This window comes from Pithys albifrons, chromosome 10, assembly GCF_047495875.1.
Source record: "Pithys albifrons albifrons isolate INPA30051 chromosome 10, PitAlb_v1, whole genome shotgun sequence".
In the NCBI taxonomy this organism is placed as follows: domain Eukaryota; kingdom Metazoa; phylum Chordata; class Aves; order Passeriformes; family Thamnophilidae; genus Pithys; species Pithys albifrons.
Genome location: NC_092467.1, coordinates 30328876 through 30351534, shown reverse-complemented (window position 1 = coordinate 30351534; position 22659 = coordinate 30328876). Strand labels below are relative to the sequence as shown.

The window sequence follows — 22659 nt, the reverse complement described above, 5'->3', positions numbered from 1 at the left end:
TGAAAAAGAGACTGTTCCAATAATTAAATCACGGTGACAGAGGCTGCTCAGAGCTTAGAAGAGCAAATCTAAATTCATTAACTACCAGAATTTAAGGACACCCCCCGAGAGCCTCCTCTCAGGCTGCTGATAACCAGGGAGAGCAGCAGCTCCTGGGAAGGCACACACTGCACTGTTTATCTAAAGGTCTGGGGGTGGGAGGCAGAGAAAGGCTCAGGGGCAGCTCCCAGAAGTCTCCCTGCCTGTGCCAGGCCTTTCAGTGCATTATCTGGAGCATTTACTAAATTCAACACATCTGGCAGAGAGGGCTCAACTCCTTTATAAAATACAAACCCATTTTCATGGTCAATTCTATAGAGAATGTTACACCTAAAGCATATTCTGATGGGTAGAAAGGACATAAAACACCCTCCACAACAGACATTAATTAAGAGGAACAGCATAACATATCAGGAATACACTAATGCCCAAGAGCACCAACCTGTAACACCTGTTAGATGAAAAGAAGGTTGTGGCATTAAATCCACAGGGCTTCAGTTTTACACCTCCCTTGGTCTTTGCTGTAATTGATGTTGATTCTCCACTTTAGGAAGTCACATTCCCCTTCTGCCCACTTCCCAATGGATGCAGTGGATGAAGCACTCTGGGATCACACCCAACTTCACAGTGGGAAGTCCATTTCTCCAAGAGTTTCTATTCCATTGGCAGCCACACACCACTGCCCCTGAAATTCCAGGGGCATTTCTCTCCCTGGAAAATTGAAATTTCTCTCCCTGGAAATCTGAAATGTGTACAGCCAAAACCTTTGCACTTGAGGTTGGGTTTATATTCAATATTGGGAGCAACACCATTAAGCTTCTATGGAAGGAAGAATTACATTAAATAATCTCCTCACAGGAAAAAAGTCTATTTTTTATTAATTCTGTATTAATTACTTACTTTAAAGTCAAAACATTGTGCTATCTTTTTTCAATGTAAGTTGAAGTGCAGGATGTTTCTCTTTAAGAGAATTTTGTATTACCTTTCTCTTTGTTTTTTTTTAAGACATTAGAGCAAAATACCAGTAAACCAAACCTTTTGCTTCTCCTGACACTCAAAGCCCCTGCAGGTGAGAAGTTCAAAAGAGTTCATGCAGCTAAACCCACATCTTTTTCTTCAGACTCAGTTGCCTGACCTGAAAGCACACAAATATGATGGATATACAGCATGAGATGAAATTAATCTGAAATAAAACCTCTTTCCAGACACTCCATTCCACGGTTGGCTTGTTTACATCAGTCATGCTAGTCAAACATTGCAGTGTGTAATTATTATGGAGTTATACTCTGGCTTAGAGATCAGGGCTACTATTAGACAAAATCCTTTCCTACCAGCCTCTCAATTACTGTATTTCTAGTTAATGAGCATTGAGGGAGCAATTTCATAGATAAAGATAATCCTCCCTTCTACAGCAGCAGCAGGAAATGAGCCTCTGGATTCCCCTGGTGCTGGTTCTGTTCCAGAATGACCAGCAGCACTGCCATCCCCATGGGCACCAAGTGTGGGGGAACATCCAGGGATGTGCTTCTTGTGATTTGCAAATGCAGCAAAATCATCTTCTGTCTCAAAAAAAATAATTACCAGTAGAGTCTGTCCCATCTGTTTTAGAAGTCAAAGTACACCTGAACAAACATTCCTTGACTGGAAGCACTTCCCAAAAACCTGGGGAGTGACAGGATTGCAAAGGGGAGTCTCCTGGGTCACCCAACAACCAGGGAGTGTGGAAAAGGGGTGCCAGGAAATGGGTGCACAAGGAAAGGACTCTCACTCTGCCCCTCTGCATCACCCTCCCAGCTCTGCAGGTCAATGGAACCTCTGCTACACCCACACAAAGTGTCCACAAGGAGCTCTGGAAAAGGGTCTGCACTGCCACTCTTTCCGTGCTTCCCCACTTACACACTGGGAGTGAGAAGGTGTGGTTGGACTTCACTGAACTACACGGGCAGAGACCTGGAGGGGGATTGCACTTCTTGTGGTTTCATCTTCACTGAAAAACTCAAAAACTCAGCTGAGCATCAGTACACTCATAATCTGTAGGTGTCAAGGTATTAAATGATAAAATAAAAAACGCAGAAAGCAACTAGTGAGGAGCCACAATTGAACGTAGTTTGAAACACATTGTGTTCCAGAATCAGACTGGGAGGGAGGGAAGGGTCTCACCTGAGCAAAACACAGAACACAGGTGGCTTTAGAAATCAAGGGACAGCAACTCTAAATACAGAGGGACAGAACAGCCACACAGCAGCACCCGTGAGCAGGTGCTGCCAGCCCTGATCCCTCCAGGGGAAAAGCAGCTGGAAGAGTGGGCAGGGAGGGGAGGGCAGGGAGGGGAGGGTGGGGAGGGGAGGGCAGGGCAGAGAGGGCAGGGCAGAGAGGGCAGGGCAGGCAGAGAGGGCAGGCAGAGAGGGCAAGACAGGGAGGGCAGGGCAGGGAGAGAAGGGCAGGGAGAGAAGGGCAGGGCAGGACAGGGCAGGGAGGGCAGGGAGAGAAGGGCAGGACAGGTCAGGGTGGACAGGGCAGGGAGAGAAGGGCAGGGCAGGACAGGGAGGACAGGGCAGGGAGGGCAGGAGGCTGCACAAAGCAGGCACTGAGCAGCCCCGGACTCCTCGAGGTTCCTGCCAAAGCAAATGCCCCGAGTCCTTTGTTCACAGAAGTCTCCTGAGCGAGTCATTTACCTTCGCAGCAATGACTTCCAAAATCAGCGCTAAGCAAACAGCCCCACTGGAGTGGCTGCAGCACTTTCTGTTTCACATTCGTGCAGCTGTTTCACTAATGCACTGCCTTAATCCACGGCCTTCCAGTTGGGACGAGACAGGCTATTTCCAGCTGGTTTTTCCCCTGCAAAGCAGTGAGTTTACAAAAGGAAAAAGCTGTCTGAATCCCTTCCTCCTCTTTTATCCTTCCTCGAAGCCTTCTGTCAGAATTTGATCAAGCTTTGTTTAAAGAACTTCTGTGGTACCCTCGGCCTTTCCAGGTGGGTCCCACGGGAAGCAGCTCTACCAGACACAACACACGAGGCAGATGATGCATCTTCAGCCAACTTCAGTGATCCAAATTCACTGTACTGCTTACTAATATTTAACGGAACGAGGTGCTCAGGGATGCAGCTCTTTGTGACCCCACAAAGCCGAGCACAGCAGGGGCCCGGCTGACTCAGCTCTGATAACTCACTCAAAGAGCTTCTCATCTCTCCCGGGGCTGTGCTTCACAAGCACTTGTATTTGGCTCAAAAATTCAGAAGGAATCAAATCCAGAGGAGATTTCCCTGTTCTTCACTAACTCAGCACAAGCAAATGGGAGTTTGGGTGTATCCAGTTTGAGTTTTCCTCAGTTCAGGAAAGAGACTGAGGGGCTGGAGCGGGGCCAGAGAAGAGCAACGAGGCTGGAGAAGGGACTGGAGCACAAGTGCAGTGGGGAGAGGCTGAGGGAGCTGGGGGTGTTCAGCCTGGAGAAGAGGAGGCTCAGAGGTGACCTCAGCACTGTCTGGAACTGCCTGAAGGGAAGTCCTGGCCAGGTAGGGGTTGGTCTCTTCTCCCAGGCACTCAGCAATAGGACATGGGGGCACAGCTCAAGCTCTGCCAGGGGAAATTGGAGAGCAGAAAAAATTCTTTGCAGAGAGAGTGCTCAGGGATTGGAATGGGCTGCCCAGAGAGGGGGTGGATTCCCCATCCCTGGAGGTTTTTAAACTGAGCTTGGCCGTGCCATGATCTGGTAAAGGCAGGGAAGGCAGAGAGCCTGCAGAGCCAGGCAGGGAGAGCACCGAGGTAACAAGCTGGTAATTTACATTTCTGGCATTTTACAGTAAAATATTCCAAAGAATCTCTCTTAATACAAAGGTGATCCGTGCAGATGACAGGACACACCTTCAGAGTTGCTCTGCTTTGGTACAGGACACTAAGACTGCACAATCAATTTAGCTTCTATTAATTACAGATTATTACCTACAAAAATTGGGTTTTACTGCATGTTTTTGAATAACTCATATGAGAACAACTCCTCAAAGAAACTGAAGAACTGAAAGGAGAGACAGGCCAAAAATAACCTTATCAGTTACTGAAAGGACACGTTTGAATCCCCAGCCAAGCCTCCTCCCCACCACATTCCCACAGCATCCAGCTCTAATACCCATCCTGAGAGACACTGATGGACTGGGCAGGGTCCAGAAATGAGTCAGGAAAGCAAAGACAAGGGCTGAGAAGTTCCACAGGTCCCCCAAGAGTTTTGTGGAAAGCCTCCAGTGTTTCTGTGGAACACAGGGAATTGCAGTGTCCCTCTGCTCTGCAGGAGGAACTCAACCTTCAGATGACAAATGAAGTGTGCCCTTCAATTAATTCATTCATTTGGAGGCATGACAGCAACTAACAATCAACAACCTTGAAGTCTGAAGTGGGCTCTCATTTACAGGAAATTATAAAATCAAGATTGGTTCTAAGATACACTTCGAGCTACTTAAATGTTGATTTTAAGGAGTCCAAACGCCTCTGACTCGGAGGAAGTCAGCAAATTGTTTGAAAAAGTCCTTCTGGTTTTGTGACTCCTGACTCACAGAGCAGACAGCACTTTGAAAAGTTGTCTCAGCATGAGGCTGAAGCCAAAAAAAAGAAAAAATATGAAGAACAAATTGAGACCAGGGGCAGGCAGAGTCAGGTGAAAAGAAGAAATGACCCAGAGTTATTCTGAGAAATGTCTTTTTTTTCTTTCTTTTTTTTAGAACTGTATGAAAAATAAGAAAGGGACAATATCTCAGAAATCTGAATATTAAACAATCACAACAGGCTCAAAGTTTCTGTGACATTTAAAAACAGACATTCACAGAAAAAGCTCCTGGTTTCCCTACTAAGAAGTTCACAAGTCCCCAGTGTTGCCAGAGTGAGGAAAATGTGACTCCTCAGGCAGGCAGAGTCTGAGACCAGAACTCTACAGGGGGACAGTGGGAAATCTCTTTACTGTTATTTTTTGAAAGATCTAAAGTTTTACTGTGAGTTGTCTGAGCTATGAAAGGGCTCCTCACTTCTTGCTGTCCTGGATCAAAAACAGCGTGGCCAGCAGGCCCAGGGCAGTGACCCTTCCCCTGTCTCTGTGTTGGGGAGGCCACACCTTGAGTGTTGTGTTCAGTTCTGGGCCCTTCAGTTGAGGAAAGAGATTGAGGTGCTGGAGCGGGGCCAGAGAAGAGCAACGAGGCTGGAGAAGGGACTGGATGTGGCACTGAGTGTCCTCTTAAACACCTCCAGGGATGGAGAATCCACCATGTCTTGATCCAACCCCACTGTGATCACCAGCCCAGGGCACAGAGTGCCAGAGTGATCCCAGTGGGGTTGGATCAAGGGTTGGAATTGATGATCTCAGAGGTCTCTTCCAACCCAACTGAGAAGAGAAGAGCAACGAGGCTGGAGAAGGGACTGGAGCACAAGTGCTGTGGGGAGAGGCTGAGGGAGCTGGGGGTGTTCAGCCTGCAGAAGAGGAGGCTCAGAGGTGACCTCAGCACTGTCTGGAACTGTCTGAAGGGAAGTTCTGGCCAGGTGGGGGTTGGTCTCTTCTCCCAGGCACTCAGCAATAGGACAAGGGGGCACGATGGGCTCAAGCTCTGCCAGGGGAAATTGAAGTTGGAGATGAGAAAAAAATTCTTTGCAGAGAGAGTGCTCAGGGATTGGAATGGGCTGCCCAGAGAGGGGGTGGATTCCCCATCCCTGGAGGTTTTTAAGCTGAGCTTGGCCGTGGCACTGAGTGCCATGATCTGGTAAAGGGACTGGAGTTGGACCAAGGGTTGGACTTGATGATCTCGGAGGTCTTTTCCAACACAAACAATTCTATGATTCTATGAGTGGAAAGGCCCCCCCTGTGCTGGACCTACCCAGAGGATGAGCAGGGGGAGTGATGGCTTCTTTCCGTGGGGAAGAGGAATGGGAAATGTCACCCAGGCAACAGAGTGAAGAAACAGAGCTCAGCCTGTTGAAGAACAGTCACTGGAAAGAGGAAGAATATCTCAGAGTAGAGAGCAAGGAGGAGGCCTGGAGGTGGTGGGGGCAGATCTTACCTGTGTGTGTATCAACATCTGGGAGCAAAGGGGAGGCAGCAAACCCCTCCCAGGGCACCCAGTGACACTGTGAGTGGGGACACAAACTGAAACACAGGGACTGGCACTGCAACCAAACACAGATGGTTGTATTGGGAAGAGGTGGGCAAGGCAGGTTTTGGAGTCTCCATCCTTGAAAATACTCACAATTCCACAGGACACAGCCCTGAACAACCCACTGCAGGTCCTGCTCTGAGCAGGGGGACCTGGACTAGATAATTTCCAGATGGCCCTTCCAACCTCAACTATTCATGTGATTCAGTGACCTCAAGATGAAAAAAAGTATAAAATAAAGCAGAAATCAGAGTAATGTGTAGCTCTCCTGAGCAAAGCTCCTCCCAACTTCTTATAGCTGAATTATGGAAGACAAAATAACACCCAAAGCTGTGAGGAAGGAGACACCTGAAAGCCTCTTTGCACTGGGCCAGTTTCAGCTCCTTTACAGTTTCTGCAGCTCTTGGACAGACTGAAATGACAGGAGCCAGAAAAATGTTAACATATTTGGAACACTCTTCACTTGTAAATTCCATGGATTTTGACAGCATGAAAGTGTAAATATCCTCTGATTCATCCTTTTAGATTTGTTTGACATTGTAATGTGTTGTAATTTATTGGGGACAGCAAAAGACCAAAGAAAGAGAGAGAAAGGTATCTCACAGCTAAGAGAATCCCTTCCTTATTATTCTCTACCATTTGCAGAGTAATTTATTTTAAAGCTTGTTGCTGCAATCCAGCTTTAGGAAGAACTGGCAGCTACATCTGCCCTGAAAAAAAATCATCCCTTTCTCTCAGCCTTCAAGGAAATCCCTCATATACTCAGAGCATCAAAGGCCTTGGACAGACAGAAAGCTGGCAGAACAAATGGATTGACCATTCCCTTCACAGCTGCTGTAGCATTAACTTAATATTGACTTAATTCTCCCACCCCAGACTCCAGCTCCCATTTTCAGGCTAAATGTAAAGAACTTAATAGAACTTAAAAGTATTAAAAATACCTCTGATAAAACACAAACCTAAGCAGATGCTACTTAAGTGTAAAGAGTGAGATATGCAGTACCATTATTAGCTTTATATAAGGAAAGAGACACTGGCACATGCAGGAATATAATTATTTGTACAAGGAACATGGTTTGTGTATTATCAATATCTTGATAAGTACTGCAAATGAAACAGCACTAGAAAAGAACATCCAGTCTTCCAATTACACAGATCCTCCTTTTCAGGACATGCAAAAGTGTGCAGGGCCATGCAAACATCAGGTCCCCAAATTCCTGGAGTTAAGGAAGAGTTACAGGTGAGGGATTGCCAAGTGCTGGGGCTGGAAAGTCAGTCCCAGTCAGCCCAGTGACCCCCACCCTGTAGCACCTCCAACCCTCCCCAACTCCCACCCCAAACAGACCTGGGATAAAATATCACCATTCAATTAAAAAATCATTATTTGGTCCCTTAAGTAGCTCCTGAAGTAGAAGCTGTGGTGAAAATTTATCAGGCGTTTTCCTCCAAATGGAATATCTGCTCCAGTACCCAAAGAGGTCTGTAGGACATGAAATTTTAAAGGAATTTTTAATGTCTTTCCAGGGTTTATAATACCACAAAGAGATACTCATCATGTGCTTTCACCACAGCAGACAAATGGTAATGCCACTTTCAGAGGGGTTTTGAACACAACTCATCCTCTGCTCTTGTTGAGCAAATTAATGGAGCAATAAATTTTTTAGTATCTCCAGATAAGACTCTTTACCTTCAGAAACCTGCTCAGTAAATTCACAGACTACAGAAGGGACCACAAACAATTATGTGGATTCCCTGAAAGGCTGGTCTGCTCTGAGAAACCTGAAATGTCAAAGGCCTGGGAATTTTCAGACGTGGGGCAGGTTTGGGGCAGAGCCTGAAGGTCAGATGGGAGGGTCTCCCTTATCAACGAGGTCATGTGCAAAGTTAAACTGAAACCAAGAGGAATGTACTCCCTGGAACCACAAGCACCACTCTGATTACAGTAAATGTATTTTCAAAGGGCAAGGAGGTTTAAAAGTGATGTTTAAGAGTGTATTTATCAGAATAAAGAAATATGTACATTGAAGAAGTTGTTCTCAGATAATTCCTGTAAGTATTTCCAGGGGCATGAAAGTTAAAGCTGCTCCAAAAAAGAAGTGTAGTTGTAACTATTCATCTACAGTTCCCACTGACTGAAAACAACAACAATTTCACCAGAGATTATAAAAAAACACTTCTATCTTTTCTGCCTATTTTCAACTGGTAAACTCCGTTTACTTTTGTTACAGTAAGACAATTTTGCTAATTTTATCTTGGACATTTTTCTTTGGTTAGAAAGAAATGATGATTCAAAGCCTGCTAATCTTTTAGGAGAGATGTGTGAGAAAAATGCCATTTTCTCTCTTTACAAGGGGAACGTGCAGACCCAAAAATAGACCCTTGTGTTTGAGCTGAGCAAACCTCAAGCAGACACACATCCAGCTTGAGAACAGGAAAGGAAATTCCACTGGAATTACTTCAGAGCTGTCAGGTTTTGGGGTTTGTTTTCACTTTTAGGAGGAGGTTTTGAGCATGTACAGTCTCCTCTCGACCTACTCCTACCTGGGTTATCTGACAAGGCTGAGTTCCTTAATCCACAACCCAGCTAATCCCACTGCTGCAAATTCCTTGCTGTGAGCTGGGGGCAGTTCTGCTGTGCCTCCTGGAGGCACACACTGTCCAAATGAGGCACTCACACCAATTCCCTCCTCTGGGGCTGCAGTCCCAACAGCTGAGCCTGGTCCTTTATGGGGCAGAACCCTGGAGCAACACTATAAACACACCCCAGGCTGAGTCTGTGCCAGCTGTGCCCCTGTGGCACCTGAGGGCTCCGGGCAGGGATGGTGCCCTGCCACCAGTGCCAACCTGGAACCTGTAGGAAGGACTCTGCCACCAGCCAAGGCCATTCCAGCTGCAGTTTGACCATCACCTCCCTGGCAGGGGGATCTACACTGTCCTGACTCATAGAAACCAAGCAGAGCAAAGCTGAGCTGATTCAGAGAGCTCTGCCCAACTCTAACACTGAACACTCATTAAAACAGGCAAATCCCCCAAACTCCCATTGGAACAATGTTCCTATTCCCTTTTCCAGTGTGCAGGAAGCAAAGCACTTCCACAGCACACAGCACTGTGGAGCAGCTCCTGGGCAGGGAGTGAGGGGCTTGTTTGGGGGGCTTTTGTCTCCTCCTGAAGCCAAACCCTTCCAGGAGGCTCCAGCAGGTGCAGTGTAGGAGATGAAGCAATGAAGTGGTTGCTGTCTGGTTCCCACACTGGTCCAGAGAGCTCCTCACTGCCTCTCCACGGGCTCAGCAATGAAGGACACTCTCCTGCTTCTCTGTGATTTTATCACAGGGCTCAACATAATGAAGGCAACGCCTCCCTTTGTGAAAAGGCAAGGTGAGATAAATGGCCTGGGAAACAAGCCCATGCCCTCCCTAAGGGCAGATTTCAGCATCATTATGCAGAACAGAAAGTGCCCTGAGCTTTGGATACACCCCAGGGGATGAGCCCCAGAGTGTGAAACGCCGAGGATTTCTCCAGGTGAGCACAAGTGTTGGTTCTGCAGGAGCCCCAAGCTCTGCCCTGTGGGTTGGGGCAGGTCTGCAGGTCAGGCGGTGCTTCCCCAATTCCAGCCAAAGGTCACCCAGGAATTGGGTGCTCCTGTCTTGAAAATCAACACAATTTTCCAGAATCACAGAATAGGTTGGGTTGGAAAAGACCTCCGAGATCATCAAGTCCAACCCTTGATCCAACCCCACTGTGATCACCAGCCCAGGGCACTCTGTGCCCTGGGCTGGTGATCACAGTGGGGTTGGATCAAGACATGGTAGATTCTCACTCAGTGCCACATCCATAGAATCATAGAATGGATTGGGTTGGAAAAGTCCTCTGAGATCATCAAGTCCAACCCTTGGTCCAACTCCAGTCCCTTTACCAGATCATGGCACTCAGTGCCACAGCCAAGCTCAGTTGAAAAACCTCCAGGGATGGGGAATCCACCCCCTCTCTGGGCAGCCCATTCCAATGTCTGAGCACTCTCTCTGCAAAGAATTTTTTCTCATCTCCAACTTCAATTTCCCCTGGCAGAACTTGAGCCCATCGTGCCCCCTTGTCCTATTGCTGAGTGCCTGGGAGAAGAGACCAACCCCCACCTGGCCAGAACTTCCCTTCAGGCAGTTCCAGACAGTGCTGAGGTCACCTCTGAGCCTCCTCTTCTCCAGGCTAAACACCCCCAGCTCCCTCAGCCTCTCCCCACAGCACTTGTGCTCCAGTCCCTTCTCCAGCCTCGTTGCTCTTCTTTCAGGGAACTAAACACTTTCACCATTAACTCACAAAAACATTTAGGTCTTGCAAGAACCCACCACTCAACAGAACTCACTGATTTATTTTGTAATCACTGTGTTTTAACAGACACACAAGCCTGATATTGGAAATTAATGATTTTTCTCTTGCTGAAGGTTGAGCCATACAGAGATCAGTGTTATGAGGCTTCCACCACAACAAAAGGCCCTTTTTATTAATGGCTCCTTTATCATTTAAAACATGTATGTTGTTACTTAAAATGGCAAATTGCTTTGCACTGTCCTTGAAGTGCATTGCATAAATATTGTATGAAAGCCTTAAGCTTACACTTCATAAATAATTTATTCTTAAAATACTCTTCCATGAGCCCACCAGCTGGCAACAAGTTCAATTTTCTGGTAAAAACACTCATTTATTGCCAGTCTCACTTCAACCTGCTGAAGATTTGCTAAAAGCCACCCATGATAGATGTTGTAAGGACTGAAATCAACCCAAACCTCAGGAAGCCAAAAAGCCTCCTGGTCCTCACAGGTTTTGTACCTCTGCATAAGCAGCTTCAGGAAAAGCTGAAATCTATTCAAGGAACCTTTCAAGCACAATTTTCTGATAACCTGGCAATGATTTATAGCACATTATATGATGATCAGGGAAGTTTATAGATTCCATTACATTTCATTTCACTCCAGTCCTTCCTCCACCATTTCCATTTCATGTTTCTGCATTTAAACTGCTGTACAAACTTGTTCAAAGTGCCAGACATTAAAAAAAAAAAAATCAAAGGAAATTTCAGATAATTAACTTTGATGAATGAGCATATTTTAATTCATGTCTGGTAATATTCTTGTTAATGACATGTCTGCTTAGGACATCCATTAAAAGTCCATTAACTTAACAGGGAAAGTCTAATAAAGTTATCCTGGAAATTTTCTGGTGTATTAACTTATGGACTTTTAATGAATATCTGCTGTAGGAATTGCTATTAGCAAGGCTACCATTCTAATTAAACTTGGGCTCTGAGAGTGGGAAAAAAGGTATAAAGATAACAACAAGCAGAAGTAGCACTTTTTTTGACAATTACTATAAGGGAGATTGGTTGCAGGTCCCAAATCATGCCATCAGTAACAGCAATAATTGATTATCTCATGGCTTTGTTTGTAGCCTGCCATCCAACACACCCATATGGAGGCATTGCTGGGGCTCCTATTTACTCCTCTACTGTTGAGACTGAACAGCACAAAAAGGCTTTTGGGGCCTTTCACAAGGATAGAAGGTGAAAAATTTAAACAGTTTCTCAAGACAATGCAAGGTAAAAGATGTATTTAGGAAAGCTGGTCCCTGTGGGCATCCAGCCCTCTCAGTGACTCTGCTACATTCCTGCTGACAGTCACAACTGGACATCTTTTGATATGTATACACCTTTAATTCATAGAATCACACAATGGTTTGGCTTGGAAAGGACCTTAAAGCCCATCCAGTCCCACCTCTGCCAGGGGCAGGGATACCTCCCACTGTCCCAGGGTGCTCCAAGCCCTGTCCACATTATATATGTTTATATCTTTTATATATATATAACTTTTTATTAATATGAATATATATATAAATCAATGCTCTGATATACCTATTTTTTCATACTTATCCTTCACCAAATCTTCCAAACCAATCATTTCCCAGAAAGTGTCATCCCAGCCTCTGTCTGACGTGTATGTCCACTTGCACACCACTGTACAGAGGGACCTACAAAAGAGACACCACAGAGTCAGGCCAGGGAGCACAGCTGGGTTTGAACCTGTCACCAGATCCAAAGGGTCCCTTCCAAACTGGTCACAAACTCCAGGCAGAACAGTAACCACAGAGTCAGGCACAGGAGCACAACTGGGTTTGAACCTGTCACCAGATCCAAAGGGTCCCTTCCAAACTGGTCACAAACTCCAGGCAGAACAGTAACCACAGAGTCAGGCACGGGAGCACAGCTGGGTTTGAACCTGTCACCAGATCCAAAGGGTCCCTTCCAAACTGGTCACAAACTCCAGGCAGAACAGTAACCACAGAGTCAGGCCAGGGAGCACAGCTGGGTTTGAACTCATCACCAGATCCAAAGGGTCCCTTCCAAACTGGTCACAAACTCCAGGCAGAACAGTAACCACAGAGTCAGGCCAGGGAGCACAGCTGGGTTTGAACCTGTCACCAGATCCAAAGGGTCCCTTCCAAACTGGTCACAAACTCCAGGCACAATGGTAACCACAGAGTCAGGCACGGGAGCACAGCTGGGTTTGAACCTGTCACCAGATCCAAAGGGTCCCTTCCAAACTGGTCACAAACTCCAGGCACAATGGTAACCACAGAGTCAGGCACGGGAGCACAGCTGGGTTTGAACCTGTCACCAGATCCAAAGGGTCCCTTCCAAACTGGTCACAAACTCCAGGCACAATGGTAACCACAGAGTCAGGCACGGGAGCACAGCTGGGTTTGAACCTGTCACCAGATCCAAAGGGTCCCTTCCAAACTGGTCACAAACTCCAGGCACAATGGTAACCACAGAGTCAGGCACGGGAGCACAGCTGGGTTTGAACCTGTCACCAGATCCAAAGGGTCCCTTCCAAACTGGTCACAAACTCCAGGCACAATGGTAACCACAGAGTCAGGCACGGGAGCACAGCTGGGTTTGAACCTGTCACCAGATCCAAAGGGTCCCTTCCAAACTGGTCACAAACTCCAGGCACAATGGTAACCACAGAGTCAGGCACGGGAGCACAGCTGGGTTTGAACCTGTCACCAGATCCAAAGGGTCCCTTCCAAACTGGTCACAAACTCCAGGCAGAAGGGCAACATCAAAAAAACTGGTTGGTCTTTGGAGTGCATGTCTTGAGGACCTTAAAAGGACCTTGTGTTTCAGATTCCTCTCTGCTGAAACAACCCCAGGTCTGGTCACTTCAGGGCATAAATCAGTCAAGCAACAAGCCCTGGATTGCCTGGAGGACAGCAGAGCACGAGCCCAGCAGCAGCTCAGAGTGCTGCTCCTCCAGGCTGAGCAGCTGCTCTGCACACAGCATGGCCTTAAAAAGCTTTTTATTTCTGATTTTCAAACCAAGTCTCAATTCACAGGGGATGGTGCATGTTCAGGGCTCATTCTTGCCAAGCTGAGGCTGCTCTGCAGGAGCAGAACACGCACAGAAGACAACACCACCTGCAGGAAGGGCTGCTGTAACACACAGAATGGTTTTCTCCCAAAATTATTGATATCCCCTCTCTCATTCCTCCCAAAATACAAGATTCCTCAAGATTTAGCATTACAGAAGCTGTTCTCTGTCTGAACACCAGGAATCATCTCAGAGGATCAGTATTAAACTGTGAGAAGTGTTGAACTTGAGAAGTCATTGAACTCAGAAGTGTTAAAAATGTTAAATATCACAGAAAACTGCAGCTCATGCAGGCCTGGGAATATTCACTGTCCCATCAAGGGCAAAGCCAACTCAGATGCATCTCAGGGAACCAGAACACCCCAACTGTTCTCCAAGACAAACCCTGTTCAGAGCTGGACTGTCTTTGGTGTTTTACCAGAGAGCTTTTTTCTGACTCATTTGTAGCCAAGGTGACCCTTCACAGATACACTTTCTTTACCACAATGCTACAATTTGGACATGGATCTTCAAAACAAACTCAATTTTACTGAAGCATTTGGCTTTTTCTGGCAGTTTTGCACAAGTAAAATCCAAATAAAATTCCTCTCTACATTTTTTTGTTTGTTTGAGTAAAAGGAAACTTTCTCTTTCATCCAAGGGAACTACCTAAGGATTGCAACAGGAATCACAGAACGGGTTGGGTTGGAAGGGGCCCTGAAGCTCATCTTGTTTCTACCCCTGCCATGGGCAGGGACATCTCCCATCAGTCCAGGCTGCTCCAAACCCCATCCAACCTGGCCTGGGACACAAAAAGAGAAGTTATTTTTATTTACTATATCCAACCAAAGCTAAGGCTTCTGGACACTGATATCTCACTCACAGTAAACTAAATAAGAACAGAAAGAGCCTTTCCACACAGCTGGAAAATCATCTGCAACTCAGATCCCATGTTAGGGGTGTTCACAACAAGAACCAACCCCCTGTTTTGTGATACTGAGCAGGTTGGATGTTTCCCTGAACTCCCATTTTCTCGTCTAGGACAGAATGTAGATTTTTAAATGCATCAGGTTTCATTTCATCCTGTTGTGTTGCAGTGACCGTGTGGTCACAACCAGAGCTCAGGAGATGCTCATTCACATCCCACTGGTTATAAAGGTGTGTTGTTTGCACTTTGCTACAACAGAATTAAATAATTTTTTTTGAAAAAACCCTACAGAGTTAACTATTTATATCCCTATAAATACTATAGAGATCATTACAGAGCTGCTCTTAAAATACCTTTGACACCCTCAGCCCCTTTTTCTTAATAACAGTTTAAGAACAGATCAGACAATCAGAATTCAGTGTCTGGTGTGAACAGAGAAAAGCACATGACCTGTAACTACAGCAATGACAATGTTGATATAAGAAATTCCAATTTCCAAGGATTCAAAAGCCAGACACAGAGATCTAATTAGGACCTTTGACAAAAACTGGGTGAATAAATAAATTCTGGGCTGAAGAAAATACTGGGAAAAAATAAACATTTCCCCCAAAAAAGGGAAAAAAACCCTCATAAAAAGGGAAAATAAAAAGGGGTATTTGAAATAAAAAGCACTCATCACTTTAGGAAAAACTTAGACATAAAGAGTGAAACAACAATGCATCAAATTTTCCCAAATATGGGAAATACCAAATCATAACAAATTATCATCAGGACTGAGTGTGTCTTTTTCTAATTATGATCTAAAGACACACCCTGAAAAATGCTGCTATGAGGAGCATGTTGTGCACAGGGCCAGCTGTCCCTGGGAGCTGCCCCTGGGGCACACACACCCCATGGGGACCCCGGGCTGGGGGTGGAACAGGGACCCTGGGCGGAGGGTGGGATGGGGACCCTGGGCTGGGGGTGGCACGAGGACCCCGGGCTGGGGGTGGCACGGGGCAGCCCTGGGCTGGGGGTGGCATAGGGACCCCGGGCTGGGGGTGGCATAGGGACCCCGGGCTGGGGGTGGGATGGGGACCCTGGGCTGGGGGGGGCACGGGGCAGCCCTGGGCTGGGGGTGGCACGGGGCCCCTGGGCTGGGGGTGGCACGGGGCCCTTGGGCTGGGGGTGGCACGGGGACCCCGGGCTGGGGGTGGCACGGGGCAGCCCTGCCAGACCCCAAATCCCAGGGCAGGGCTCTTTGGCACTGAGCACACCAGGCAGGTTCCTAAATGCAACGTGCTCACAGGAGAAGGGTAAAGAGATGGGCTTTGGTTGAGTTTCAGACACAGCACTGGAAGGACAACACCAGATGAACCAACTGACTATTGAGGGGCTGGAGAGGTGCCAGAGAAGAGCAACGAGGCTGGAGAAGGGACTGGAGACAAGCCCTATGGGGAGAGGCTGAGGGAGCTGAGGGTGTTTAGCCTGGAGAAGAGGAGGCTCAGAGGTGACCTCAGCACTGTCTGGAACTCCCTGAAGGGAAGTTGTGGCCAGGTGGGGGTTGGTCTCTTCTCCCAGGCACTCAGCAATAGGACATGGGGGCACGATGGGCTCAAGCTCTGACAGGGGAAATTGAAGTTGGAGATGAGAAAAAAATTCTTTGCAGAGAGAGTGCTCAGGCATTGGAATGGGCTGCCCAGAGAGGGGGTGGATTCCCCATCCCTGCAGGTTTTGCAACTGAGATTGGCCATGGCACTGAGTGCCATGATCTGGTAAAGGGACTGGAGTTGGACCAAGGGTTGGACTTGATGATCTTGGAGGTCTTTTCCAACCCAATCCATTCTATGATTCTATGACTGGCAGAGCTCCAGGGGGAAGGTTCTGATGGAAAGCCCAACCCCAAATCTGAGCTGAAACACTGACATGTTCTGTTGGCAGGTTTTTATTTTCATGGCCACAATAAGGACCTCAAAATGCTGGTTGGAAACACAGTCCAAGTGTTTACCCTTCCCTGAGATTTAAGCTCCTTATTCCACTCTTGCTGCCACTCAGGTGTTGAATGAACAATATGGCTTTATCCAAATCCTTAACATCTCAGAGAAAGTGTTACACTGCAGAGAGGACCTCTGGTCTCTCAGATAACAGCTCAAGATAAAAGGATTTCTCTGTGATGTCCATAAAAATGGATTAACATCACCAGAGGCTTCAGAAGCTCCTGGGTGTGTGGAACTCAAATCCCTGCCCCTTCCCTGATGAGGTGCTCTAATAATCACACACAGGTGCTCAATTTGCATATTCTGAGGAGCTCTGGGCACTCACAGAGAGCACTTCATTCGTGGTTTGTCACTGTTGAGGCCAATATATATTAATTATATAGATTTATATTAACTTTATAGGAAATCACTCAGAAATTCTCCTTTCCCTGAGAACAGGAAAGCACAGCTCCTAACTTGGGCAAACTGGATCCAGGAAGACCCTACGGTACAGACCAAGTCACTACACCTACAAAGAAAGCCTCAGCTATGAGAAAATTCCATATTTCACAGCAACTCCTCAGTGTTCTGAGACGAAGGGCAGGCGTTAAACAGAAACAGAACTGATATTCACTGTGGTATATTCCATTTTTCCCAACTATTTGGCACTCCTGCCTCAATTATTTGGCCATAAACACCAGACTTGTGCTGGCTGAAGCTGGATGAACCAGATGGATGGGAGCAAATGTTCCTCTTGTTTTACTATCAGGATCAACTGGGTTCAAAGGTGCTGAGCTAACAGGCAATCCTGGAGGCAACAGCCCCCTCCCAGGGGATTTGAGAAGCTGTGCTCTGGAACACCTCAGTAGCACAAGCCAGGCTGAAACACCATGAATTTAAAGACTCTTTTCCTCAAGCATATTCCCAATACAATGAAATGAAACATTTCCTCTCTCTGTTCAGAACAAAAAGTTTTGCTTAGAATATTCCCACTGAAAAAAACCCCAACCCTTGTGCACGGAAAAATTCTTTTTTATTTAAACCAGATTTTCAACAGGAACGTGGTTATGTTTAGAGTTTCTTACAAATTCTGGTCTACAAAGAACTATAGGATGCTACTTGCATCCAACAGCCTCAAGAAGAGAAAATCCCTGCCACATTTGTCCCAAATGTTCCTTCTTACAGCATGTTGCACAATCCTTCCTCTTGCTGCCCACTCTGAGTTTTTGCCCATCTCTTGCTGAGGACCAACTGTGGATGTGCTGAAGTCCTGTATGACCAGAACCACAGCAATCTTAGAGACACAGAGAGGTTTTAGGGATAGAACACACTCTGGTAATTCCCAAAATGCTGTCTGCAAGCAACTACCTGCCCCCACTAACCTGCAGAAGGATCCAGGGCAGGGGGACTTGGGGTCACTCAGGTGCTCAAGGTGAGTTGGTGTGTGGCTCTTGCCACATTATCTGCCCATTCTGAGAATTATCTCTCACTCTGTGGTACTTCTTGGAGGGAAGGAAATCAGATACAGTCATTAAAAATGGGAAATGCTGCACGCTCCAAATCATCTGCATAAAAAGCAGCTAAAAGGGAAAGGTCACCAAAACCTTCTCCACAGCTCTTCAGTCACCACCTCCCACACCCCAGATGGGATGGAGCAGCATGGACATGACTCCCAGCTCTGCAGAGACTGTCCAGCCTGGGAGAACACCTGCTATGAAAATACAGTTGGGGACACTTCAGAACTGCAGTTGTCTCCTGGAAGTCATCCTAATTTTGAGTGGGCTCATAGGTGAGTCCTACTAACCAGCAGTTATTAAAAGCAACATTTTTTTCCTGAAAAGTGACCCCATCAGGCATTTCTACATGACCTTCCATTCCAGAGGGTTGGTACAATACTAGTTAGCCTGGAAAACAAGTCAGTCACCAGCTCTAAGGGCAGAGAACCCTGTCTGGGCCACCTAAAGGAAATGGAAGCTTTGCTTTCATTGCAGAGCAGAAGGATCTGCTTCACTCATCCCAGCTGCTCAGAGATGAATTTAAACTCATGATCTTAATTAGTTTTAGGCATCATTAACAGTGTAACATTTAATCCCAGGATGTGTTCTCTGGATCTCTGTCCAGGGGTGATGAACCAAAAGCAGCTGCACCTGCTGAGGGTGCACAAAGCTCAGTCCTACAGAAGCCAGAGGAGACGGTACAGTCGGATCCCAAAGGAAGAGCAAGGAGCAGGATAAAGTCACTTCCTGTGGTCTGTTGGGCAGATTTATTTAAGGCTACAAAGAATCAAGAGCTGAGAAAGCTTTATGATGCTGTGAAGGCAAGAAGGAGACCTGAAACAATGGAGTGTGGCTGTCACAGCACCAAATGTGTTTTCCCTTTTGTTCTGAAAGCTTTAAATTTAAAGCAGATTTTGAATTCAAATTCTGCCCAAGTGAACATCTCCACATACTGACATCTGGCCCAGGCTGCCAATGTCCTCCCAAATTATGCACCCCAGAGTCTCCAACTCTTCACAGGAATGAGCAATTCCTCGCTCTAACACAGACTGTGGTTTGTGCAGAAATGTTCCAGACAAAAAAAAATTAATACCCAGCACACACACTCCAGAATCCAAGAAGAGAACTGGGATTGGGGCCTGAAATCCAGCAAAGGTTATCACAGAGCAGTAGGAAATATGGAATTACTTCTGCTCTCTTGGGGCTAGTGGAATATCCATTAACAACTATCCTTTGGAACAGAACCCCACAGTTGGATGCACATCCACCACTGGTATTTACACCTGGCCTGCCAATGGCTCTGCCTGCTTGGTGTGCTTGGCTGCCTTGGGGGAAAGAGGGGAAGCACAGGGCAGTTTGTCCTAAGGGAATAATTCTGAGTAATGGGAATAAAAATGTGGCACCTGCTCATTCATTCAGCCTTGCAATGTATGAGATGCTGCCCATGCCCAGAGCTGGGAAAGGACTCAGAGGGGTGGGCAGAGCTGTCCCTGCTGGCACTGAGTCCCTGCAGTTCCTCTGGGGCACCACCTGGTGTGCCCCCAGGGCCAGGTGTGACAGAATCCCAGACTATTCTGAGCTGGAAGGACCCACAAGGATCATCGAGTCCAACTCTCAAGTCAATGGCCCACACAGGGGATTGAACCCACGACCTTGGCATTGTCACAACCAAGTTTGAACCAACTGAGCTATTGGGTCTGGTGAGCCTGGTGTGCTCTGCTTCCCATTCCTGCCTGGGCTTTCCTCATCTCCCCCTTCCCCAGCTCCTTCACTGCAGGCACACACACCAGGACACCTCAGGGCTGTCCCACCCACCCAATTCCCAGTTTTACAGCTCTCTGTAATTCCTGCCTTGGCCCCACAGCCCAAGGAACTCCTGCCTGTCCCAGCCCACTGTCCCAGCACAGCCCTGCAATGGGACTCCTGCCTGGAAAGGCTTTTCTTCACCCAACAAAACACTGAACAGGCCAACCACAGAACACAGACAGGTGGGGGAGCCTGTTTGGGACAAGGAGCAGACACATTCCAGTTGCACTCACAGGCCTGACTTTCAGTCTCTGTGTGTCTGAAGGCTCCAACTTCTTCAGTAAAGGTTGCAAGGAACTGACTGGAAGCAGAGTCAGCAATCCCACCAGCTTTGTCCTTCCTGTGCTCTGGGTAACACTTGGATTTATATCATTAAAACAGTCTGGCTGCCATTTGGATTATTTTTAAGGAAGTTAAATATCACAGCAAAAGGAAAGTTTTCTCCCCACTTCGAAATCTCCACTAAAACTGCAGAGGAAAAAATAAGAATACAACCATGAATGATTGTATTATTGGCAATGAAAGACCAGTGTTTGTTAACACTCAGGTCAGTGGCAAGTTTGTCATATTTTACAGGTGGATTAGGATTAAACTCCAGATCTCAACATTTAAGAGTTAATGTTTGAAAAATTATTTGGATTTTTCCTTTTTTCCCTCACAATAAGGAAAACTGACTCTCAGAAAACAGCTCCTCAGTTTCAGAAAAAAAGGATTTAATAGAAAAGATTTCTTTATAAGGTAAGTGTGTAAGTCTGGTAGAAGAAACCAGTGACAAAGTCACCACTCCAAGGACACTGAGCAGCTCATGATCCACAAACTGGATACTTGAACCCACTGAGGATACTGATATTTGACTATTTAATACCTTTGCAAACCCTTTCATGCCTTTTTTGTTGTTGTTGTTGTTGCAAAAAATGATATTGAAGTACTACATTTGGTGTAAAGATTTCACAGGTTTTCTTTCCAATCTGCGTCTGAAATGTTTGATGCTGTAACACTTGGAGGTTTTTGGCTGCTTTTTAAGTCACAGCATTTTCAAAGCACGTCAGTTGCTGACTTAAAGGAACAGATTTTATTGTATGAAAAACACAATTCCCATTTGCAATTTTCTACACCCACATGTATAATTAATCTCCTCTGAATACAGCCACTCCCTGACAAGATTCCATGTTATATTTAAACTCTGGATGCCACTTGGAAGAGAAAAAAAGAAGAACAAAAGGATCATTTTCAAAGCCTACACAGCAGCACAAGGTTTCAAAGCAATGAAGTGCTTTAAGCTCTGCCATCAACCTTCTGACCACCCCAACCAGAGTGAGGAGTGACCTCCAGTTCCCCCCACAACAGGCACAGAAGCCTCTCAAGGAATGTGAAGATGCTCCTTGTGCTCCAGGAGAGGTGGGACACTGAGGTTGGGTTATTTAGATAAACCTGAGCTTAATGACAGACTGTTGGGAAGCCCCTTCTTGTGACTCTGAGACTCCAAGGATCAACAGAAAGAAAATTATGTGCTGGATGAGATACCTTAAAATTTCAACTTTTGTACAACTTGCCAGAAATGTGCAAGTGTTCATTTGACATCCAAGTATTATAAGAAAACTGGCATGTTTTACTATTTCATAAATACACACACATGTATTTATAGACATACAGATGTTTACTTTGGATTGGGAGAATGTTTGTCTGTGTTTGCTGCAATCTATTTAAACCTGTCCTTTAAAAACTACAAATAAATGTATCAAGCACTGCAAGTATCAGAAAGTCACACAGCAGAAGGTGAGTCACACTAATTACAATGAGATGATATTTCTTCTATTTGCATCAGAGTTCAACTCTTGTGTTTCTCTTCACAAACACTATCAAAACACTGAAATACTTGGACTCCTGAATTCAGCTTTCCTAGAAGTTCTGCCACCAAACCTGAAGGGAACCATCCATCTCAAGTGCAGCTTATTGAGTCAGATTAATCCCTTGTGAGCATCCAGTAATTTCAGTGGATTCAGACCAGGGATGCACTTAGTTAAACATGTTGAGTTGGACCAGAAAGTACAAAATAAGAAGATTTTATCCACCCACATATGCCTCACCATGTCATGAGGCAAAGGGAAGCAAACAGTCAGCAGACTGCTCAGTTCTTTTATTAATTTCATTCTGTATTATATTACAGACACCCAACAAAGATTCAGGCCCATTGTCTTCGGCATTGTTGAAAAAATCATAATGAGACACAGTCCTAGACAAAAAAATGTATTGTCTAGACAAATCAGACATTGCATGTGGGATTGGAAATATTAATCCATTCCCTTAAAAGATGGCAAACAGAGGCAAAAAAACCTGAGGGATTTGGCCAGGGGTCAAAGAGTAAACCTCCCTCAGACCCCAGAACTGAATGTTGAACTGCAGAGACTCAGCCTAGAGATGGAGCCAGGCAGGACATCAACAGATCCTGTGATGCTGAGGGTGTTAAACATCTTCTGGGGCACAACCACAGCCTAAATCTTTGAATGTGAGAGGAACAAGAAGCGTGCACATATATAATAAAAGTGAATCACTGTTTTAAGTAATCACTCTATTAAGTTTTAAAAGCTTAATAAGTAGAGGAGAGGTTATTAAAAAAAAATCATCCAAAACTGGCAAGGGAGACCAAAAGCCAAACTGGAGCTGAGCCCACGTCCCTGGGGCAGCCTCAGGAGCCCCCTCCCCTCCTGCCCCTCTGCAGCATCAGCAACCCCCCAGCCCCACTGCAGCACACAAACATCTGCCAAGCTCAGCATGTCAAGCAAACCACTCTGCAATAGGAAGCCAAATATTTATTGCAATTAAGAGGTTGTATTGAAAAAATGTATTTTGTCCTGTTACCTTCTCCAGGCAGTTAAAAGTAGGACCCAACTCGGACTGGCAGTGTCAGTGC

The 22659-nt window shown here is 46.1% G+C and overlaps 1 protein-coding gene across 11 annotated transcripts in view; it reads right to left on the bottom strand.

Moving 5' to 3' along the window:
• The window catches only part of FGGY (FGGY carbohydrate kinase domain containing), a 146236-nt gene that overhangs the window by 83755 nt on the left and 39822 nt on the right, over positions 1–22659 (bottom strand). For all 11 annotated transcript variants that reach the window (XR_011698629.1, XR_011698630.1, XR_011698631.1 and 8 more), the window contains one exon: positions 12066–12181. Coding sequence is in view for 8 of the 11 variants with exons in the window: in XM_071565052.1 (XP_071421153.1) it covers positions 12066–12181 (116 nt within the window). In the remaining 3 variants the exon portion in view is untranslated. The remainder of the gene's footprint in view (positions 1–12065; positions 12182–22659) is intronic.